Genomic DNA, 22,611 nt, shown 5'->3' on the forward strand with positions numbered 1-22,611 from the left:
AGCTCTGTAATTCTAGGGGCTTCTCTTGATGTCTGTGGAAGGTGAACTACCTTACCTATCTCACCCTTTCCAGACTTGTATTTGCCCTTGTCCTCTTGTACCGACCTTTGTCATGCCCCTGGCTTCAGACCTATCCATCCTGGGGGTCAGTACATGAAACTAAGGAGTCAGAGTGGGAAGAGTAACATCAGCCTATAATGTTGCCAGCCAGCCTTTTTCAAAAGCTATAGAGACACGGTTCTCACCTGAGGGTGCTTTTGTCCCTCAGGGGACATCTGGTGATATCTGAAACTGGTTTTGGCAGGGATTTGGGGTGAGCTGGGGTGCTACTAATATCTAGTGGGTAGAGGCCAGGGATGTTGCTCAATATTCTACAATGCACAGGGTAGCCCCTTACAACAAATACTGCCAAGGTTGAAAAGCTCTGCAATTGAGGGAGTTGGATTTGGGGGGAAATTTACCTACATCTAAGTCTCTGGCCCAGTAAATTAAGATCTTCCATTTCATGGTGCCTCTATTTTCTTGCCCACTAAAGTAAGCTATTAAAACGTAATTGGTGGGTAAATAAAAAATATTTTCTTCTAAGTTCAATGTTACTAATTTTACAACGATGGGAAAAATAATTTTTGTTAATTTTGCAACTTACTGTATCTAGAGAGGCAGAGGCTCTTAGGTCAGGTAAAAATCCAACCTCCAGCAAGTGGAGCAGAAAAGTTTGATCCTTAATGCCATAAACACGGTCCAAGAACAGCACCATAGGTGCCTTGTGGTCAGGGCAGAAGTTGGCCGCCATATCTGGCTCACTGACTGACCCATCTGAAAGACACATAGAAAATGTAATTTCCCTTTTTTCTATCTCCAAAGTCTCAAAAGGTAACACAGAGCTTGTCTGTCTATAGCTTGTTCTCCTTATAAGGAACAGGAATTTTGGAAAAATACAGGTTGAGCATCTCAAATCCAAAAATCTGAAATCTGAAATGCACCAACACCTGAAACTTTTTAGGCACCAACATGATACACAAGGAAATGCTCATCAGAGTATTTTGGATTTTCAGATTTGAGATACACAACTGGTAAGAGAGTGCAAATATTCCAAAATCCCCCCAAAATCCAACATACTTCTAGTCCCAAGCAGTTAGGATGAGGAATACTCAACCTGTATAGTGTTGTGCTGAAGGCAGCTTGTACTTTGTTGAAAATCTAATTGTTAAAATTCCAGCCAGTTGTTAAACATGCTCATTATTAAAAATTAGAATTTATAATTAAGTAAATATTTAAAAAGGTAATAAATACTATAACTCATTATTTCCTAATGATTTCACTGTGCACTATGCTCTTGAGATTTTCTTCATCAATTGTGTTTGTGTGTCAGGAATACAATATCATCGTGTGCCATGTCCATTCTCTTCCCAACTCTGTGTTCAGTGACATCACATTGGTAGCTTGAAATTGGTCATCGTGAGAATACTTATACCACAGAAATGGGCAAATGCTAGGAATAAGGAGTTGATTTATTGCTTCATTGATTTGAAACGTTAAATTAAGTGAGGGAGAACACATTAATGAAGACAGATTAAATTTAACGTCATGTCTGTGGTTATTACATCATAAATAGAACAAACTTGGAGGACATATTCTTACAGTATTTGGAAACATTGTCTGATTTAGGTGAAACGTAGATCAGGTCATCCAAGAATTCTAATCTTAATCAAGAGGTTTAAAGGTGAAGTGTGGGAATACTATGAAGAAAACAAAAGCTGCTTGACCTGAGGATAAAGACAAGATTTCAAATGAGGATAGAAGACAATCTTCCTCTTCCTGTTTTGATTACACTAAAAACTAGGAAAGAAGACCCCCAAAGGAGCAAACTATAGCCACAGATTATTTAAATACTGTACTGGAAAGGTGTGAGACTCCATAAAGAACCCTGAGAGACACAAAGATTAAGTCCTAGCCAGCCCGGACCCTCATCCTGCCCAGGAATCAGCATCAGGCTCTGGGAGAGCCAGAGAGAAAGGGCCTTCCAGACTTGTACCAGGCTGAGGCTGACTTCCTCTCTCACACATGCCTGGTGTGGTGGGATATGAATTAGTGTTTTGTGTTTGGGAAACACTGAGTTCAACGTCTATTTTCATTATCCTAAGTTTTCTCAGAGATGTTATCATTTTACTGTGCTTATAAAAATGTGATGTATTTCATAGTATTATAAAAATGTGATGCATTCCACAGCATTTCCTAAATTTATTTGATCCCAGGCCCCTTACTGATAGGTATACCTATTAATATCTCCTACAAAAACCTTTCATGGAATATCAGTTTGGGAAACACGGCAACAGTTTGAATCATACTTTTCAATTCCTCCGTATGCCTGGATAATGGGTGGGGCGACTCAGAGAAACAAAACTTAGAGGAGAGTGTGACTTTTGCAAAGACAGCACTGACTGATGTCAAATGTCGCAGGTAGCGTTGAGGGAAAACCTTTATGATCCTCAGCCATGAGGTGTGCAACTGTGGCTAAAGAGAGGCTGTGTGGGGACCTGTCTGTCTGGGCTCCAACTGCCTACACAAGCTGGGGGACCCAGGGGCAAAGATGAAGGGAGGTCGTGGTGAGAGCTTTCACTTGTTCCATTCCATCAGCCTCCCTCAGAGGGTTGGCATGCTTGTAGGAGGACAGAGAAGCCTGTCTGCACCTGTGGGACACAGGATGCAACTGTCTTGACACAGATGAGAGAACAGATTGAAGTCATTACTTCCTAATTATTTCACTGTGAACTATACTCTTGAGATTTTTTGCATCAATTGTATCTGGGTGTTGGGAATACAATATAATGGTGCGCTATGTCCATTCTCCTCCCAACTCTGTGTTCAGTGACATTACATTGGTGGCTTGAGACTGACCATGTTGAGAATGTTTATACCACAGAAATGGGCAAATGCTAAAAATCAGTAATCAATTTATTGTTTTGAGATTTTTTTTCTTGAGCAGACAAGAGAGCAGCTGGCTAGAGCCCAGAGGAGAAAACTCGTCACAGGAAAAAGAGCGAGACACTTGCCCTGCACAGGCTGACCTGCAATCAGGACCTGGGGGTGGCTGTGCTGGGGGCAGAGGCCTGCTCGAGCCAGTGGCTGCTGGGAGACTGCTGATTCGGCCTGCAGTCACTGCCCTTACCTTTGTTGAGGGAGGGCAGTTTCAAGGGGATACTGATGATCCCAACCAGGTCTTCTGTGGGGACCAGGGAGCGCAGGATGGACCTGATGCGGATGGCTTCCCCCTTTCCTGTCTGGATGAGCTGGAAAATAGAAAATAGGGTCGAGAATGAGATTAGATAAGTGAGGTTCCCACACCTTGCCCCACCCACCTCCAAACCTCTGGCAGTAAAATGACTTAAGGGCAGGGGTACATTTCTATGTTTCTCTAATTGCTACAGACACCTGTGGCCACAGGGAAAGAGGAGAGTGGTGTCTTGATTTTCCAGAAAAGGAGCTACTGAGAAGTAACTGGCTAAAGAGGTTGCTTGATTCCTTTGCAGTTATTAAAGTGGCCATGAGGTTGTGGTATCAGGTCCCAAGAATAAGTTCATGGCCTGCTGGTGGCTTCTCAGTGTGACTACACTGCCAGGAGTGCTAGTGGCCTTGACAGGTATGTTGACACTGTGGCCACAATGGCAGACTCTAGAATTCTGTGAAATGTAGAAATGGCTTATGAATTTCAATTTCAAAGAGTCTGATTAATGTGGGGGATGAGAAGTGGGCAAGAAGGGTGTAGAGAATGTCAGAGAGAACTCGAAGGGCTCAGTGGAGTTATCCCGGCATGAACAGACTGATCCACCCTGACACTGATGGGCCAACCCAGCACGTACAATGGTGTGCATGCATATCCCCCTGCACACGCAGTCTCTGGTGAGGTGTAGCAGGTGTTCAGCTCGGAAGTAAATGTCATAGCTCAGGGTCACACCTTCCCTAGGTGGGCTGGATGGTAGGCTGAGATACAATGCTTGGTGCCATCAGGGAAAGGAGAAGGCCTGCTTGCCCACCCACCCTGGTGCCACCTCCAACCCCAAGGGTAGAGAAGAGGTGGCTGGTGATGATGGTATCTTTCCCTCATTACTGATAGAGGGGGGCCCAGAGGAGGGGTCCTGAGAAGGGTTGTGTGCATGTGTATGTGTCAGGTGTTGGAGCAGAGAGGCAGTAAGGAAGGAAGAAGGGGCATCTCAGATGGGGCTCTGGTGACCGAGCTAACCCATGCCACCTTCTTGAGAAGCAGCTAACTGTAATGTGCTTTCTGATGTGATGAGGGGTGACCAGGAAAATTAGAGTGTGAACACACAGGGATCCCTGATCCTCCTCACCCCCACCAAGACTACAACACCCTAGTGTTTTTTGGGCTCCAAGTTTCCTGCATTTGCATAAAGGCACAGAAATGGAAAGACAGGCCTATGTGGGTTAGGCTCATTTATCATACGAGGAAATGGAATCCTAGGAATTCAGATCAGCCTTATCAAGATTTAGAGTTGCTTTTCATATGGAAAGCAGTTATTTCCTCTCTTATGATGTCAGGCCTTATATAAAATAAGGCTTATTCTTTCAGCCCTCAGCAGAGGTGAAAAAGGAAAGAAAATATCATACTTTTTAGTTTAAAACTAAGTCTGAGAAGACATCTCATAAAACAGAAGACATCTCATAAAACTATCCTTTTGTGATGTTTGCAAAGCTCTATCTCTGGGGGAAAAATCAAACACCATCCACGGAAAGAGTCTGCGTTCCCGGGGCCTAATGCCACAGTCATCAGGAAAGGGATTTTCCACATGGAGCATCCTGATGGCCATGATCCAGAATCAAGACACTCTCATTTTGTCCAAATTGAGGCATGTCAAAACATAAATCTGGGAGGCTTTTGAAACAAAGTGTGCAGAGGATATGCTCAACCAGTGCCACAGAGAAATCACACAAGACAAGGATCTACCCAGGAGTCCTTCCCTAGAAAGCAGCAGAGGCAGGTATCAGAGGTGGAAACTACTTTTGAAATCAGCTAAAAGAGACCTAGAAAAAGGCATGTTAGCAAATGCCAGAGACAGAGGAAGAAATGAGGTTCTGGAAATCTATAGTGTTCTTGGTGCAGGCTTCTCAAAACTGTTCTTGGGGATTTCCAGCAAGATGGCTGAATGGCAGCAGCTCCGATCCGCAGTTCCCAGCAAGAACGATGCAGAAGGCCAGTGATCTCTGCATTTCCAACTGAAGTACCAGGTTAATCTCATTGGGACTGGTTAGACAGTGGGTGCAGCCCAGTGAGGGTGAGTCAAGGCAGCCCAACGAGGCATCGCCTCACCTGGGAAGCACAAGGGGCTGGAGAACTCCCTCTCCTAGCAAAGAGAAGCCATTAGGGACTTTTTCTGACACTCTGGCACTGTGGCTCAGATACTGTGCTTTTCCCACAGTTTTCACAATCCACAGACTAGGAGATTATCTCCAGTACCTACAACACCAGCGCTCTGGGTTTCCAGCAGAAAACTGGGTGGCTGTTTTAGCCACAGCAATTTTTTTTTTTCTCATATCCCAGTGGAGCCTGGAATCCCAGTGAGACAGAACTGCTCATTCCCCTGAAAAAGGAGGCTGAAGCCAGGGAGCCAAGTGATCTGGCTCGACGAGTCCCACCCCCATGAACACCAGTAAGCTAAAATCCACTAGGGGGAGGTGCATCTGCCATTGCTGAGGCTTGGTTAGGCGGTTTTAACCTCGCCTGTGTAAACAAAGTCACCTGGAAGTTTACACAGTGACTGGATGGAGCCCACGGCAGCTCAGGAAGGCCTCTGCAGGCAGACTGTGACTAGGCTTCCTTCTTGCTGGGCAGGGCATCTCTGAAAAAAGGCAGCAGCCCATTAGGAACTTATAAATAAAGCCTCCACCTTCCTGGGACAGAGCACCTGGAAAGAGGGACAGTTGTGGGTTCAGCATCAGCAGACTTAAACATCCCTGCCTGGCAGCTCTGAAGGGAGCAACGGATATCCTAGCACAGCACTTGAGCTCTGATAAGGGACAGACTGCCTCCTCAAGTGGCTCCCTGATCCCCCTGTATCCTGACTGGGAGACACCTCAGGAGGAGAGCTCCAGCTGGCATCTGGTGGGTACCCTTCTGGGACGAAGCTACCGGAGGAAGAAACAGGCAGCCATTTTTGCTGTTCTGCAGCCCCCGTGGGTGATTTTCAGGCATGCAGGGTCTGGAGTAGATCTCCAGCAAACTCCAGCAGACCTGCAGAAGAGGGGCCTGTTAGAATGAAAACTAAAAAACAGCAAGAAATAGTTTCAACATAAACAGAAAGGGTATCCACTCAGAGACCCCATTCAAAACTCACCAACTTCAAAGACCAAAGGTAGAAAAATCCACAAAGATGGGAAGAAACCAGCACAAAAAGGACGATATCTCCAAAAACCAGAACACCTTTCTCCTCCAAGAAATCACAATTCCTCACCAGCAAGGTAACAAAACTGGATGGAGAATGAGTTTGATGCATTGACAGAAGTAGGCTTCAGAAGGTGGGAAATAACAAACTTCTCTGAGCTAAAGCAGCATGTTCTAACCCAATGCAAGGAAACTATGAACCTTGAAATAAGGTTAGACGAAATGCTAACTAGAATAACCAGCGTAGAGAAGAACATAAACAATCTGATGGAGCTGAATCCAAGAAATATAGGATTATGTGAAAAGACCAAATCTATGTTTGATCGGAGTACCTGAAAGTGATGAAGATAAAACCTAGTTGGAAAACACTCTTCAGGGTATTATCCAGGAGAACTTCCCCAACCTAGCAAGGCAGGCCAACACTCAAATTCAGGAAATACAGAGAACACCACAAAAACGTTCCTCCAGAAGAACAAACCCAAGACACATAATCGTCAGATTCACCACGGTTGAAATGAAGGAAGGACAGCCAGAGACAAAGGTCAGGTTACCCACAAAGGGAAGCCCATAGACTCACGGTGGATCTCTTGGCAGAAACCCTATATGCCAGAGGAGAGTGGGGATCAATATTCAACATCCTTAAAGAAAACAATTTTCAACCCAGAATTTCTTATCCAGCCAAACTAAGCTTCATAAGCAAAGAAGATATAAAATACTTTATGGGCAAGCAACTGCTGAGAGACTTTGTCACCACCAGGCCTGCTTTACAAGAGTTCCTGAAGGAAGCACTAAACATGCAAAGGAACAACCAGTACTAGCCACTGCAAAAACATACCTAATTATAAAGACCATCGACACTATGAAGAAACTGCATAAACCAACAGGCAAAACAACCAGCTAGCATCAAAATGGCAGGATCAGATTCAAACATAACAACATTAACGTTAAATTCACACATAACAACATTAACCATTTAGCCCATTTGGGCTAAATGCCCCAATCAAAAGACACAGACTGGCAAATTGGATAAACAGTCAAGACCCATCAGTATGCTGTGTTCAGGAGGCCTATCTCACATGCAAAGATACACACAGACTCAAAATAAAGGGAAGGAGGAAAATTTCCAAAGCAGATGGAGAGAAAAAAAAAAGCAGGGATTGCAATACTAGTCTCTGATAAAACAGACTTTAAACCAACAAAGATCAAAAGAGACAAAGAAGGACATTACATAATGGTAAAGGGATCAATGCAACAAGAAGCGCTAACTCTCCTAAATACATATGCACCCAATACAGGAGCACCCAGATACATAAAACAAGTTCTTAATGACCTACAAAGAGACTTAGACTCCCACACAATAATAGTGGGAGACTTTAACATCCCACCATCAATATTAGACAGATCAAAGAGACAGAATATTAACAAGGATATCCAGAACTTGAACTCAGATCTGGACCAAGTGGACCTAATAGACATCTACAGAATTCTCCATCCCAAATCAACAGAATATACATTCTTCTCAGCACCGCAATGCACTTATTCTAAAACTGACCACATAACCGGAAGTAAAACACTCCTCAGCAAATGTAAAAGAATGGAAATCCTAACAAACCATCTCTCAGACCACAGTGCAATCAAATTAGAACTCAGAATTAAGAAACTCACTCAAAACCACACAACTACATGGAAACTGAACAACCTTCTCCTGAATGACTACTGGATAAATAATGAAATGAAGGCAGAAATAAAGATGTTCTTTAAAACCAATGAGAATGGAGACACAATGTACCAAAATCTCTGGGACACAGCTAAAGCAGCGTTTAGAGGGAAATTTATAGCACTAAATGCCCACAAGAGAAAGGAGGAAAGATCTAAAATTGACACCCTAATGTCAAGATTAAAAGAACTAGAGGAGCAAGATCAAACAAATTCAAAAGCTAGCAGAAGACAAGAAAGAACTAAGATCAGAGCAGAATTGAAGGAGATAGGGACACAAAAAACCCTTCAAAAATCAATGAATCCAGGAGCTGGTTTTTTGAAAAGATCAACAAAATAGACCACTAGCCAGACTAATAAAGAAGAAAAGAGAGAAGAATCAAATAGATGCAACAAAAAACGATAAAGGGGATATCATCACCGATCCCAAAGAAATACAAACTACCCTCCGAGATTACTACAAATACCTCTATGCACATAAACCAGTAAATCTAGAAGAAATGGATAAATTCCTGGACACTTACAAACCAGGCAGAAATTGAATCCCTGAATAGACCAATAACAAGGTCTGAAATTGAGGCAGCAATTAATAGCCTACCAACCAAAAAAAGTCCAGGACCAGATGGGTTTATAGCTGAATTTTACCAGAGGTACAAAGAGGAGATAGTACGGGTACTATCTGAATCTATTCCGTCTGAATCTATTCCAAGTAGTACAAAAAGAGGGAATCCTCCCTAACTCATTTTATGAGGCCAACATCATCCTGATACCAAAACCTGGCAGAGACACAACTAAAAAATAAAATTTCAGGCCAGTATCTATGATGAACATTGATGCAAAAAACTTCAATAAAATACTGGCAAACCAAATCCAACAGCACATCAAAAAACTTATCCATCATGAACAGCTTGGCTTCATCCCTGGGACACAAGGCTTGTTCAACATATGCAAGTCTATAAACATAATCCATCACAAAAACACAACCAAGGACAAAAACCACATGATTCTTTCAATAGATGCAAAGAAGGCCTTTGACAAAATTCAACAGTCCTTTATGCTAAAAACTCTCAATAAACTAGGTATTGAGGGAACATATCTCAAAATAATGAGCTATTTATGACAAATCCACAAAATGGACAAAAACTGGAAGCATTCCCTTTGAAAGAGGCACAAGACAAGGATGCCCTCTCTCTCCACTCCTACTTAGCATAGTATTGGAATTTCTGGTCAGGGCAATCAGGCAAGAAAAAGGCATAAAGGGTATTCAATTAGGAAAAGAAGTCAAATCGTCTCTATTTGCAGACAACATGATTGTATATTTAGAAGACCTTATTTTCTCAGCCCAAAATCTCCTTAAGCTGATAAGCAACCTCAGAAAAGTCTCAGGATACAAAATCAACGTGCAAAAATCACAAGCATTCCTATACACCAATAACAGACAAACAGAGAGCCAAATCATGAGCAAACTCCCATTCACAATTGCGACAAAGAAAATAAAATGCCTAGGAATACAACTAACAAGGTATGTGAAGGACCTCTTCAAGGAAAACTACAAACCACTGCTCAAGAAAATAAGAGAGGACACAAACAGATGAAAAAATGTTTCATGTTCATGGATAGGAAGAATCAATATCGTGAAAATGGCCATACTACCCAAAGTAATTTACAGATTCAAAGATATTCCCATCAAGCCACCATTGCCTTTCTTTACAGAGTTGGAAAAAACTACCTTAAACTTGATATGGAACCAAAAACAGCCCACAAAGCCAAGACAATCCTAGGCAAAAAAAAAAAAAAAAAAAAAAAAAAAAAAGCTGGAGGCATCATGCTACCTGACTTCAAACTATACTATACAAGGCTACAGTAATCAAAACAGCATGGTACTGGTACCAAAACAGAGATATAGACCAATGGAATAGAAAAGAGGCCTCAGAAATAACACCACACCATCTGATCTACCATCTACCACCATCTGATCTTTGACAAAGCTGACAAAAACAAGCAATGGGGAAAGGATTCCCTATTTAATAAATGGTGTTGGGAAAACTGGCTAGCCATATGCAGAAAACTGAAACTGGATCCTTTCCTTACTTCTTATACAAAAATTAACTCCAGATGGATTAAAGATTTAAACATAAGATCTAACACCATAAAAACGCTAGAAGAAAACCTAGGCAATACCATTCAGGATGTAGGCATGAGCAAGGACTTCATGACTGAAACACCAAAAGCAATGGCAACAAAAGCCAAAATAGACAAATAGGATGTAATTAAATGAAAGAGCTTCTGCAAAGAAACTATCATTAGAGTGAACTGGCAACCAAGAGAATGGGAAAAAAATTTTGCAATCTACTCATCTGATAAAGGGCTAATATGCAGAATCTATAAAAAAGTTAAACGAATTTACAAGAAACAAACAAACCCATTAAAAAGTGGGCAAAGGATATGAACAGACACTCCTCAAAAGAAGACATTTATGCAGCCAACAAACATTTGAAAAACAGCTCATAATCACTGATCATTAGAGAAATGCAAATCAAAACCACATTAAGATACCATCTTATGCCAGTTAGAACGGTCATCATTCAAAAATCAGGAGACAACAGATGCTGGAGAGCATGTTGAGAAATAGGAACATTTTTACACTGTTGGTGGGAGTGTAAATTAGTTCAACCATTGTGGAAGACAGTGTAATGATTCCTCAAGGATATAAAAATAGCATTTGACCCAGCAATCCCATTACTGGGTATATACCCAAAGGATTATAAATAATTCTATTATAAAGCCACATGCACATGTATGTTTATTGTGGCACTGTTCTTAACAGCAGAGACTTGGAACCAACCCAAATGCCCATCAATGACAAGACTGGATAAAGAAAATGTGGCATATATACACCATGGAATACCATGCAGTCATAAAAAGGGATGAGTTCATGTCCTTTGCAGGGACATGGAACAAGCTGGAAAGCATCATTCTCAGCAAACTGACCAACAAAACACAAACCAAACACCAAACAGAAAACCAAACACCACATGTTCTCACACATAAGTGGGTGTTGAACAATGAGAACACATGGACACGAGGAGGGGAACATCATATACCAGGGCCTGTCAGGGGGTGGGGGCCTAGGGGAGGGATAGCAGGGGCTGGGGGATAGGGGAGGGATAGCAGGGGGTCGGGGGATAGGGGAGGGATAGCATTAGGAGAAATACCTAATGTAGATGACGGGGTGATGGATGCAGCAAACCACCATGGCACATGTATACTTATGTAATAAACCTGCAAGTTCTGCACGTGTACCCCGGAACTTAAAGCATTAAAAAAAAAAACTGTTCTCTGAAAGCTCTATCACTTACATGCATTTCAGGAGCACAGCGGCCCAGTAGATCTATAAGTGCCGAATAAAATGACATAATTGCATTGCCCATGTGCACGATTTCTTCTTCCTCTTCATTGTCCTCCGTGCTGCTGAAAGAACCAACAGAGGGTGGGTGTGAGGAAGGCTGGCAGCACTGCCATGCTGGGAGACACAACTGCTTGATATGGAAGCACTCTGCTCTTCTTGGTTATCATACATCCTTTTCCCTTGGAACCTTATCTTCCTCTAGAAGTTGACAAGGAGCCCAAATATTTGTCCATGACATTCACAGGATCCCATGAATCTTAAGGCATGAGTACCGACATGAGCTGATCATTCAGACCATAACTCCTACCAACCTGGCTCTGTTGCTAATAAGTCATATGACCTCAGGCCTCGGTTTTTTTCTCATGTTGGTTGAGGAAGTTGGGAAAGCCTATGTTTAGGGTCCTTTCCAGCTCTACCAGGTCCGATGACAAAGAAAAAAGCCAACTGTCCAAAGAGTTTCTGCTGCTGGGTTATACCCACTTTCTAGATTCTAGGGTCTAATCTAAAGGCAGTGATAAAGAAAGGGACATGATCATGAGACATGACAAAGGGAAAGTAACAAGAAAATCAGATAATCTACCAACTATTTGCTTAACATTTAAATAACATTATAGTGCTGCGACTTTTCACATTCTGCCGCTTGCTTTTTTTTTCTTATGAAGTCAAATCAAAACACTTTCGTGATTAGTCCTCATGCTTTTAGAAGAGGAAGTGGAGGCAGTATCTATTTTTAAAAATGAGATATGGGATGAGACACCATGGGACAAAATGCTGAAGGAAACATGCTGAAATTAGACAAGGGGTAGAATCTTGGTCCAGGCCTTTTAGCTTCCGACCCCATGGTGATGCTATAATGAGGCCAAGAGTTTGCCCACTTTGTGATTTCCAGCTGCGCTGGGCAGAGTAGAGAACATGGAAGGGGGTGAAGGTGATACTGATCACTAGGCTTAATGGAAGAGTCAAGACAGTGCTGTACTTGATGAAGTGTAAATATTTTAGTTGTAACTGTTAGGAACGGGTGGTTTCTCTATTACATCCTAAATCATCCATATACCAACAATATCTGAGAGCTCACCAACTGTTTCCATGCTGGAAGGCAACTCCATTCACTTACACTTCTCTCTTGTATCCTTGAGATGGGAGGTCAAGCGCAGGGTTCTCAGAGATCTTAATGGCACCCTGCATGGCCGCCAACAGCCCGTTTCCCCCGTCACCCCGCAGGGCTGGGCCGAAGCACTCTGGGCGTCTGATCAGCAGCTTGACCACAACACTGGCATTTTCTTCCACACTCTCACCTAAGGAAGAGAGGCATCATTTCCTTCTCATTGGAAAGCACAACCCCAGAATTTATTTCTAGTTGAGGAGGCTGGGAGAACAGTATTTTGTTCAGCTTATCACGTGTTCTTTTTCTGGTTTACATTAGTCAGGTAAGCAGTAGAAGTAGAGAAGGAACTAATAAATCTGTAATGGACTGTGTGCTCAATTAGTCATAAACTCACTGTACTCAAACCTGCCTCATTTACTCTTAAGATTAGGAGTTGACACTGAAGGAGAAAAAGGTGGTTTTGATAAATTGGGTCAGGATCTGTTTATTTAAAGTATTAAGATCAACCATTACAAGCAGATTTTTACTCTTCAGCTCGGGATTTTGTACTGTAGAGATTATTTCCATATATTTAGGTCCTCAGAGGGCAGTTAATAAGCTGCTGAGTCTGCCATAGAATACTGATTCATTCACAAGTGACTTAGAGAACAGAAGAACTTTACATCTTTATTACCTCAATGAGGGGATGCAAATCTGCTTTCTTCCTTGAAAAGAGGTGAGATGGTTACTCAAGCTGGTGTGCTTCAATTAATGCTTGGGGAAGTGATATATCAGCTTCTAACTCTATTACCCTAATAGATATTCTCCTAATACTCACAGAGTATTAGGATAATAGAGTCAGAAGCTGATACAGGACAGCCAGGTTTGTATGGATGGACTTCAGGTCACTTCTGGAATCCTGTATCCAGATGAAGAATCTGCTTGGTAAAGTTTTATTGGTTATTTCTAAACTCACTTCAGGAAGGCAGAGGTTAGATAATTGTATTCTGTGGCATTTATTTTTGGATGAACCACAGACAATGAAGTTAGGGTCTCATTTCCTGATGAAGTGATTAAGTGGTAGAACTGGACACTTAGGGATAGCCATTCTTTCTTAGAGCCAATACTTATATCCAAAAGTGGGTTGGCAGCTTGTTCAAACAACTTAGTAAAAACATATCTCTGTCTCAGATGAAGTCCTAATTTGTATCTGAGAATTCATCTCTGAGCCAAGACTCCAGGGCAAGACTTTTTTGATATTGTGTATTAGCTAAAGCCTAAAGAAAAACTCTTGTAGGAAATCATGAGAGATACATAATTTGTGCCTGAGAATTTATCCCTGAACCCAATATTCAAAGGCAAGACTTTTTGATATTGTATATTGGAATCTTGAAGAAAAACTTTTCTACAAAATCATTAGGTATTTCTTGAAGAACTGAGCTATAACAGAGGTTACAATGTGATAAGCTGTTGTATTAGTTATTCTTGTGCAAAAAATTACCTCAAATATTGGCAGGCTACAACAATATTTATTAACTCACAGTATTTGTATAGGTCAGGGATTTTGGAGTGGCCAAGCTAGGTGGTCCTGCTTTGGGATCTCCCATGAGGTGGCAGCTGCCATCTTCTGAAGGCCTGTCTGGGACTGGAGCATCAGCTTCTACGTTCACTCACATACTGTTGGCAAGAGGCCTCAGTTGCATATTAGATGTTGGGTGGAGGCTTCAGTTTCCCACCATCTTGACCTCTCCATAGGGCTGCTTGAGTGTTCTCATGATGTGGCAGCTGGCTTCCCACAGAACAAATTGTCCAGAAGGATGGTAAAGCAGAAGCCAAGCTGCCTTTAATAACCTGGTCACTTATTGTCACTCTATTATATCCTATTCATTAGAAGTGAGTCGCTAAGTCTAGCTTATATGTAAAGGGAGAATTAGGCTCTGTATTTTGGAGAGAGGAGCATCAAAGAATTTATAGACATATTTTAAAACTATCTTAGCAGTTTAAGTTCTATTTAATAAAAACTTTTATGAGTCGACTTAGAAGTGCTGTGAGTAAAGTATTCTTTTTTAAGAGACAGGGTCTGGCTTTGTCAGCCAGGCTGGAATGCAGTGGTGTGATCTCAGCTCAGTGCAGCCTCATCCTCTGGGGTTCAAGTGATCCTCCCACCTCAGCCTCTTGAGTAGCTGAGACTACAGGCACATGCTACCACAACTAGCTAATTGTTGTTGTTGTTGTATGTTTTGTAGAGACAGGGTTTCACTATGTTGCCCAGGCTGGTCTCAAACTCCTGGGCTCAAGCAATCCTCCTGCCTTGGCCTCACAAAGTGCTGGGATTACAGGCATGAGCCACCACACCCCGGCAGAACTTCTGAACGAGAACCCAGAAAACCTAACTTCTTGTTCCAGCTTTTTAGCTCATCACTGTGTAACTATGCACACTGCACAATCTCACTGGGTCTTTCCCCTATTCGGATATGCATGCTCCGTTAGTTTTAGAGTGGTTCTATTAGTCTAACTCAGATGCAGAGATTTTTCCCATGATGCTCAGAGGAATAGGAATAGGGGTGGGGTGGCAGCTGAGCTTGCTGTTTGAATACTTGAAATTAACGCAGGCTCACCTCTCACACCACACTCAATCTTGAACATACTGAATGTGTCTCACGGCCCTGAAAAGTCTACCTCAGACCACAGGTATGGTCCTGTCCTAGAGCTTAGCTTGCTGACATCCTCTTTTATCACTCAAGCTTTTGCACTGTGGGTAACATCCAAGACAGTAAGCAAGTCCCACTCTGAGTTTTAGAGTTGTGCAATTTGATCAAGAAAAAATTTTATTAAACTGAATTTAAAGAGCTCATCAGCTTCCATTCACAGTTTTATAGCTCAATCCTTCAAGAGTCTAAAATTTTTGTAAAGAAGTTTGCCTTTAAGTTCTATCCAATGTATCATACATCAAAAAAGAATCAGTTTTTATTAAACCAGAATCCATGTGAAGAAAATTCTCAGGAGATACTAAAAGGGTAAAATTATCATAATTGGATGGTGGAAAGAATCAACATATTCTGAAAAAGAGAAACCAAGGAGAGGTTGAGAGACATTGTACAGTGTGCAGAGAACCTTGGAGAAGAGTATGACGCCAAGTGCTATGCCCATGCCTTCTTGTCACTTGAACCTATCATTTATACTGAATGGAGTTTACTCACAGGAGGGATACTTACAGAAAAGCACCAGGAGAACCTATATTTTTAAAAGCCAATGCTCTCATACATAGATGTATCTCACAGTTCACTACTTTCGAATCGTTTTTGGCCTCCAATACTTGTCAGGTAGCACATACATCAGCCCTCTCAGTTGTTATTTTTTACTATAAGAATAATAAAGCTAAAACGTTGAAATTTTAAATATAAAAAATGGAGGAAAACACCCAACTCTGTTAATCAAACTTATTTAAATACTATACTCTGGTTCTTTCAGTCACCAGGTAGAAATGCTTGTGGGTCAGCCATTGATTTTACCAGCGTGTTGAATTTAACTTAGCTTTTCCCACAGTGATTGGCATCACAAAGTTGGTGGGATGTAACACCACAATATGCAGAAGCTGAAAAATCAGACTGTGAATTCTACATTGAGCTTGCGATTGAAATTCATTTGCCCAATTAGCTTTATTTTATCTGAGTCTCAGGCCTTCAGAACTGAACTAATTGCGTCTGCTCCTACAAGTGACCCAGGAAGTCAGCCCTTGATTACTGAATTGTGGACATCTGTGGAGAACCCAGAGCACACTCTGCAAGAGGAAGGAGCTGAAGTGCAACCATTGCTGCTAATTAGACAGGGGACCAAGGAAAAGAATTTCCAAAGGCTTCCCAAGGCAAAGAGGATGGCATGATTAGAAGGGAGAGACATTCTCTTCCTAATTACCTGTAGCTCAGCAAGCTTGACTGCTAACCAAATACATTGTGGTGAAGCTAGATATTGACGTTGAGGGCTTTTTTTCAAGTAGCGGGGGAGAAAGATTTGAGGTAAACTAGTTTTCCCCAAGGGCTTGCAACAATGTTTTTTGCTTGAGTTCTAAAATGAATAATGAGCTTAGTAACAGCAGGAATGTTCACAGTGCCTTTCTTCAAAGGCTTCAACTGCTGTCTTCATGTTACTATTTTCTTTTCGACATTCCTGAACAGTTGGATGAAAATGGAAATGACTCTCCCATTTTACCCTGGTAAAACAGTCATACTTGCCACAGGGACAGTTATCAGGAATGCAATTATTTAATCTTCAGGTCATCACTTTTCTCACTCTCTGTGTTCTAACTATAGTTCCTGTTTTAAAGTTTCATTGTCAGGAACACTGTTTTTCTTCCCATTCTTTCCATGTAAACCCTGAACCTAGGTAACTCCATTTCATCCTTCAGGAGGAGCCTAAACATGGGAGCCCCCGAGGACCTGTTCCTCTCTAACACCCTATCCTCTTCCTTTGCGCCTGCTTTTCCCACTAGACTGTACACATCATAAGAACAGGGTCTCATGTCTGAATTACCTAACACTGTGTGCTCAAGGGTCTTGCTAACATGTGACATATCATAGGCATTCAAAAAATGTATTTCTTCAATAATCAATAGACTTCATTGAGACTCAAGGTAGAGACTTGAAATGACTGGGTGGAAAACCAAAGGTGGCTACCCATTGTTGCATTATCCCAGGCAATTACCAGCCTCTGTTTACAAGAGCCTGCGTCATCTACTTCCTCAGATTTCAATTAGTCCTAAAGAAAAGAAACATATTCCCAAGCAAGTCCTACTCAGTAAGAGAGAGCATGGGGCTCCAGCATGCATGAATGTAATTGACACTCTCATTTAGTTAATTAAGAGAATCACATGGCAGGGTAATGGCCAGTATCCGACACCTCTTTTTGTTAAATGCCATCTTTGATATGGTGCCAGATAACTTGTATGAACTAAGTGATTCCAAATGGTAAAAACATACCATCTTCTTTTTAGGGCCTTCCAGCTTGGGAAGGGATTAACTGGGGATGTGTTTATAAACCACTGTGATAGCACAGAGAGCAAACCAGGAATTGTTTGTCCATTTACTAATTAATTCAACTATCCATTAAGTCCATACTACATGCTAGTAACTGATTTAGAAACAGCAGACAAGTGGTGAATAGGACAGTCAAGCCTGAACGCCAGAATGAGACTGGTGGAACAAGGCCACCCAGCAGACCTGTGGACCTGCCACAGAGCTTTCCCACCACCTTGCAGATATGTAAGAATGAATGCTTATTATTTTATGCCTTTGAGATTGTGACGTTATTTATCACGTAGCAGATGCAGGCTGCTATGAGAGTAGAAGGAGGGAATTCAGTTCCCATACAACTACAATGGCCCAGGTATAAGATAATAACAACTTGGAGTAGGATGTAGCCAGTGGAGATGGAGAAAAGATAGATTTCAGGTATCTTTTAGATGCTGAATCAACAGAACTTGCTGATGCACTATGTGGGGATAAGGAAAAAAGTTGATTCAAGGATGCTATCCAGACTTAGTCCGAGTATCTGAAAAGTTGGTGAAGCCAGTTAAGGAGATGGGAAGTCCTTGGGGAAGAACAGGTTTGGGGTGGTAATTACATACTCAACTTTAAGATGTACAAAATTTAAGATGCATATTGGACCTCCAAGTAGACATACCAAGTAGATATCCAGGATATACAAGTCTGGGGCTCAGGGAAGAGAACAAAGCTGGCAAAGTACATCTGGGGATCATCAGTGTATACGTGGAATTCAAAGCCAAGGGACTGCATGAACCATGCACGGTGGACTGGCACAGTAGTAGCCCAGATATGAGACCAGTATTTAATCACAGAATTGTGCTAAAATTTTGCCCATGTGTCTAAAGTTTGAGTCTATGTGTTTTTTTTTTTCATGATATATGCAAAATAAAACTTGAATGCCATAGAAACCTGGTATCAGAATTGAGATGTGCTCTGACAAAACAGAGCCCAACCTGTTAAATACGGGCATTCTCCATAAGCTGAAGAAACAGACTTTGATGAGTGTGAGGCTCATGATACTGCCATTTTGTGTGAATAATGTTGATGAAGCAGATTTTTTTGTTTCGTTCAGCTTAATTCCATGGTTTTATTGAAGTATCAGGCTTCATGTGTTACTCTTACCAATGAAATGATTGATGAAACCCACATACATATATTAAGTAGGTTCTGGACTTTTGAGTCCACTGCCAAGACACTCAGTTACCACTATCAGTGGAACTCCACAGGGGCCTTGGAGGGAAGCTGCTGAGAAATTCACGTAAGGTGAAAAGAATGTGGTTGACATCCTTTCACCCCAGCCAGCTTTCCTTATTTTGGTGCTCTGGGCCTAGATTTGCCACTGGCTTCTTCAGTTGAGGAATTTATTTTCTATTACTGGTAGCATTTTAACTATTTACTTATTTCTGGGCTTTGATGCTGCTTCACTTCAAATTTTTACAGATGGAGGCACATTTCTTTGCCTTTGTCTCTATATGCCCTTAACCTGCCTCTGATAGGTTTCTTTTCCTTTTCTCAGGTATTGAGATTCCAGGAGGTCCAGTGGGAGAATGAAGAAGGTGGAGTATGCAAGATTGTACATGTTTTATGCTATGGTTTGAATGATCGTGCCCTCTCCAAAATTTATGTTGATACTTAATCCCTAATGCAACAGTATATTATGCCATTCTTGCCTTGCCATAAAGAACTACCAGAGGCTGGGAAATTTATAAAGAAAAGAGGTTTAATTGGCTCATGATTCTGCAGGCTGCACAGGAAGCATGGCGCCAGCAACTGCTTGATTTCTGGTGAGGCCTTGAGAAGCTTTTACTCATGGTGGAAGGTGAAGGGGGAGTAGGTGTCTCATATAGAGAGAATGAGAGAATGAGAGAAACAGTAGGGGAGAGGTACCACACACTTAAGCAACCAGAGCTTCTGAGAACTCACTAGTGTGAAGACAGCACCAAGCCATGAGGGATCTGACCCCATGATCCAAACACCTCCCACCAGGCGCCATCTCCAACATTCAGGATGACAATTCAACATAGGATTTAGAGGAGACAACAGCCAAACCATAGCAAATAGTATGAAGAAGTGTGGCCTTTGGGAGGTGATTAAGTTATAAGAATCTCTGCCCTCACAAGTGGGATAAGTACCCTTATAAAAGGGTTTAAGATTGAAGGAATGTTCTCTTGCCCTTCAATTGATTCTGCCATGAGAGGACACAGTGTTCCTCCTCTCCAGAGGATGCAGCAACATGGTACTATCTTGGAAGCAGAAAGCAGCCCTCCCCAGACATCAGTCTTGCTAGTGCCTTATTCTTGAACTTCCCAGCCTTCAGAGCTGTAGAAATAAATTTCTGTCTTTATAAATTATCCAGTCTCAGGTATTTTGTTACTGCAGCATAAACGGACTGATACCTTACAGTTAGTACAAAGGTGTAACACAAATGTTAAGTATCCAACTGCAACGAGCCGTATCTCAAATGTACCTTATATTCCACCTTCTTATCACTCTAGCATGAAGTGTCTCCTGAGTGCAGCATTGCAATGGTCTTCCTATTTGTCTTCAATGGTTGTTTAAATCTTTCACCATTGGTTCATTTTTCAATAGTTTGCTGAATCTTTTCAACTGTACTATAAATTTGAGAACAAAACTATGTCTCACACATTTAGTCCTAACCACGCCTATTCTAGTACCAATCACACTGAAGAATGATTAATATACCCTTTCTGACTCTAAAAACATGAATATAAGGACAGGAATAAACCAGATGATTCTTAAGTGTCTACATCTTACATGTCCTTCAAAGCTAAAATGACACTTGGTACTCTTAACCCTAAAAGATGTGTGTCTCCCAGCACAACAGTCTGTCTGTATGCTCTCCCTGTAAGACTTTGATAAACTATATTCATTTATTGCAAGATGTTATTCAACACTTGCTTTCTTCCTCATGCATTCCTTGATTAATTCTACCAGATTCCAATAAACACCACCATTTTGGCATGCCAGCAGTCCCCTGTGTCACTATATAGGTAGGTGTGTTTGATTATGAAGTTTTTAGTAATTATTCCACACGTTTCTGATCACTCTACTTGGATTTTCTCTGTTTCCTGCTTTGAGTTGCAGGAAGTGACTTCTGGGCAGGACTTCTAGAGCATCATGCTTCACAGTTCCTCACAGACTTCACATGTCACATGATGGATGCCCAAGTTATGTCCACTGATCATAAATCTACCTAGGAAAGCAGGTTCAGCAAAGTTAGGAGATATTATGTTCCTTAAACTAAGTTTGTAGTCTGGGGAAGATATTGCTGAAACATTCCAAGGACTCTAGGAAAACACGGGATAAATTTTCCCTTTTTCTAGTGGATTGATAAATCTTTTCCTTCTCAGAATCTACAATAGGAAGGGCTTAATCACAGACACCCAAACACATCTGTGTTTAGCCTGGCTACAGTGTTTGCAACTGCCAGGAAAATAGAAGCTTACTGACTTCATTACTTCCGGAGTTAAACACAACCCAAGGTTTCTCAACAGCTAATAAAGTGAAGCAAATTATAGGCCTTAAAATGTTTTCTTAAAGACAAATATTATTTAAGACAATGGACTACAAACATTAAGAAATAATAGTAAAATTATGTTACAAAGAGTTTTCTAATTCCATTATTTTGATATATAAAAAGCTTTAGATTTGGCTTAAAAATTTTTAAATTAGCACCAGTGATTAAATACCACAATTTTTGACAAACTCAAAGGAGAAAATATTGTTTCTCCTTGTTTATTAGGGAGACAGGAAGTCAATAGTGCACAATGGTTCAAATAAAGTTTGGACTCTGGAGTCAAACTGCTTTGGTTCAATTTCTGGCTTTACTTTCTACTGGGCAAGGTATTTAAGTTTCAGGGTCTTCATCTATAATATGAAGATAACTGTACCCACTTGCTATGGTTTGAGTATTTGTGTCCCCCGACCCTCCAAAATTCATATGTTGAAATCTTAACCATCAAGGTGACAATATTAGGCAGTAGGTCATTTGGTGGATGATTAAGTTATAAGGGCAGAGCCCTCATGAACAGGATTTGTGCCATCATAAAAGAGGCCCCAGAGAACTGCCTTGCCCCTTCCACCAAGTGAGAACACAGTGAGAAGGCACCATTTATGAACCAGGAAACCTCACCAGACACTGAATCTACCAGCACTTTGGTCCTGGACTTCCCAGCTTTCAGAAGTGTAAGAAATAAATTTATGTTGTTCATAAGCTACCTTGTCTATGGTATTTTGTTAAGCAGCCTGAACAGACTAAGATGCTTCCCTCACTGGATTGTCAGATAATTTAATATATGTCAAAGTGTTTTGAAGAGTGCCTGGCACATGGTAAATGCCCAATAAGTGTTAGCTGTTTTCATCCTTACCACAATCCTCACTGCCCCCATCATTACTCACCATCATTCACCACACTTGCCCTTAAAATCTCCTATGACCACGCACCACCCAACCATCGTATCCCATCATCACTGTCCACCACCCACTATTACCATGTCTACCTTCACTAACCACCACCCACTTCTATCACTCTACAATCCACCATAACCACCGACCAACTATCATATTCCACCATCACTCTCATCACCATTCATCACCCACTATCAGAACTCCCACTACCACTCACCATTACCCACCATGAACAACCCTATCACCCACCATAATCTCTGCCATCACCTATCATAATCTACCATCACCCACCAGGAATACCCCCATCATTTGCCATGACTCCTTATATCACTTTTATCTTTCACTGCTGAGCAGAGGCCACAAAAGTATCCAGAAAGTCCTTTTTAATAACCTTTTAGACATAAGGACTTATAAAGGGCTTTGAGATCTCAAAGAAATCTATTATAGTTTCCCCATTTTAAATGCCCTTACTGCTCTCATAAAGATCATGAACAACAACTATCATAAGTACAAGTTTATAAGGTTTCTGGCACTG

At 41.4% G+C, this 22,611-nt stretch overlaps 1 protein-coding gene across 2 annotated transcripts in view; it reads right to left on the minus strand.

Annotated features, from left to right (window-relative positions):
* The window catches only part of RYR3 (ryanodine receptor 3), a 563,010-nt gene that overhangs the window by 146,415 nt on the left and 393,984 nt on the right, over positions 1-22,611 (minus strand). For both annotated transcript variants that reach the window (XM_064374821.1, XM_064374822.1), the window contains exons 44-47: positions 12,637-12,817; positions 11,473-11,584; positions 3,170-3,290; positions 647-816 (exon numbers count right to left, since the gene is read on the minus strand). In XM_064374821.1, the coding sequence (XP_064230891.1) occupies positions 647-816; positions 3,170-3,290; positions 11,473-11,584; positions 12,637-12,817 (584 nt within the window). The remainder of the gene's footprint in view (positions 1-646; positions 817-3,169; positions 3,291-11,472; positions 11,585-12,636; positions 12,818-22,611) is intronic.

Source organism: Aotus nancymaae, unplaced genomic scaffold, assembly GCF_030222135.1.
Source record: "Aotus nancymaae isolate 86718 unplaced genomic scaffold, 86718_ANA_hifiasm-v0.15.2.pri h1tg000011l, whole genome shotgun sequence".
NCBI lineage: Eukaryota > Metazoa > Chordata > Mammalia > Primates > Aotidae > Aotus > Aotus nancymaae.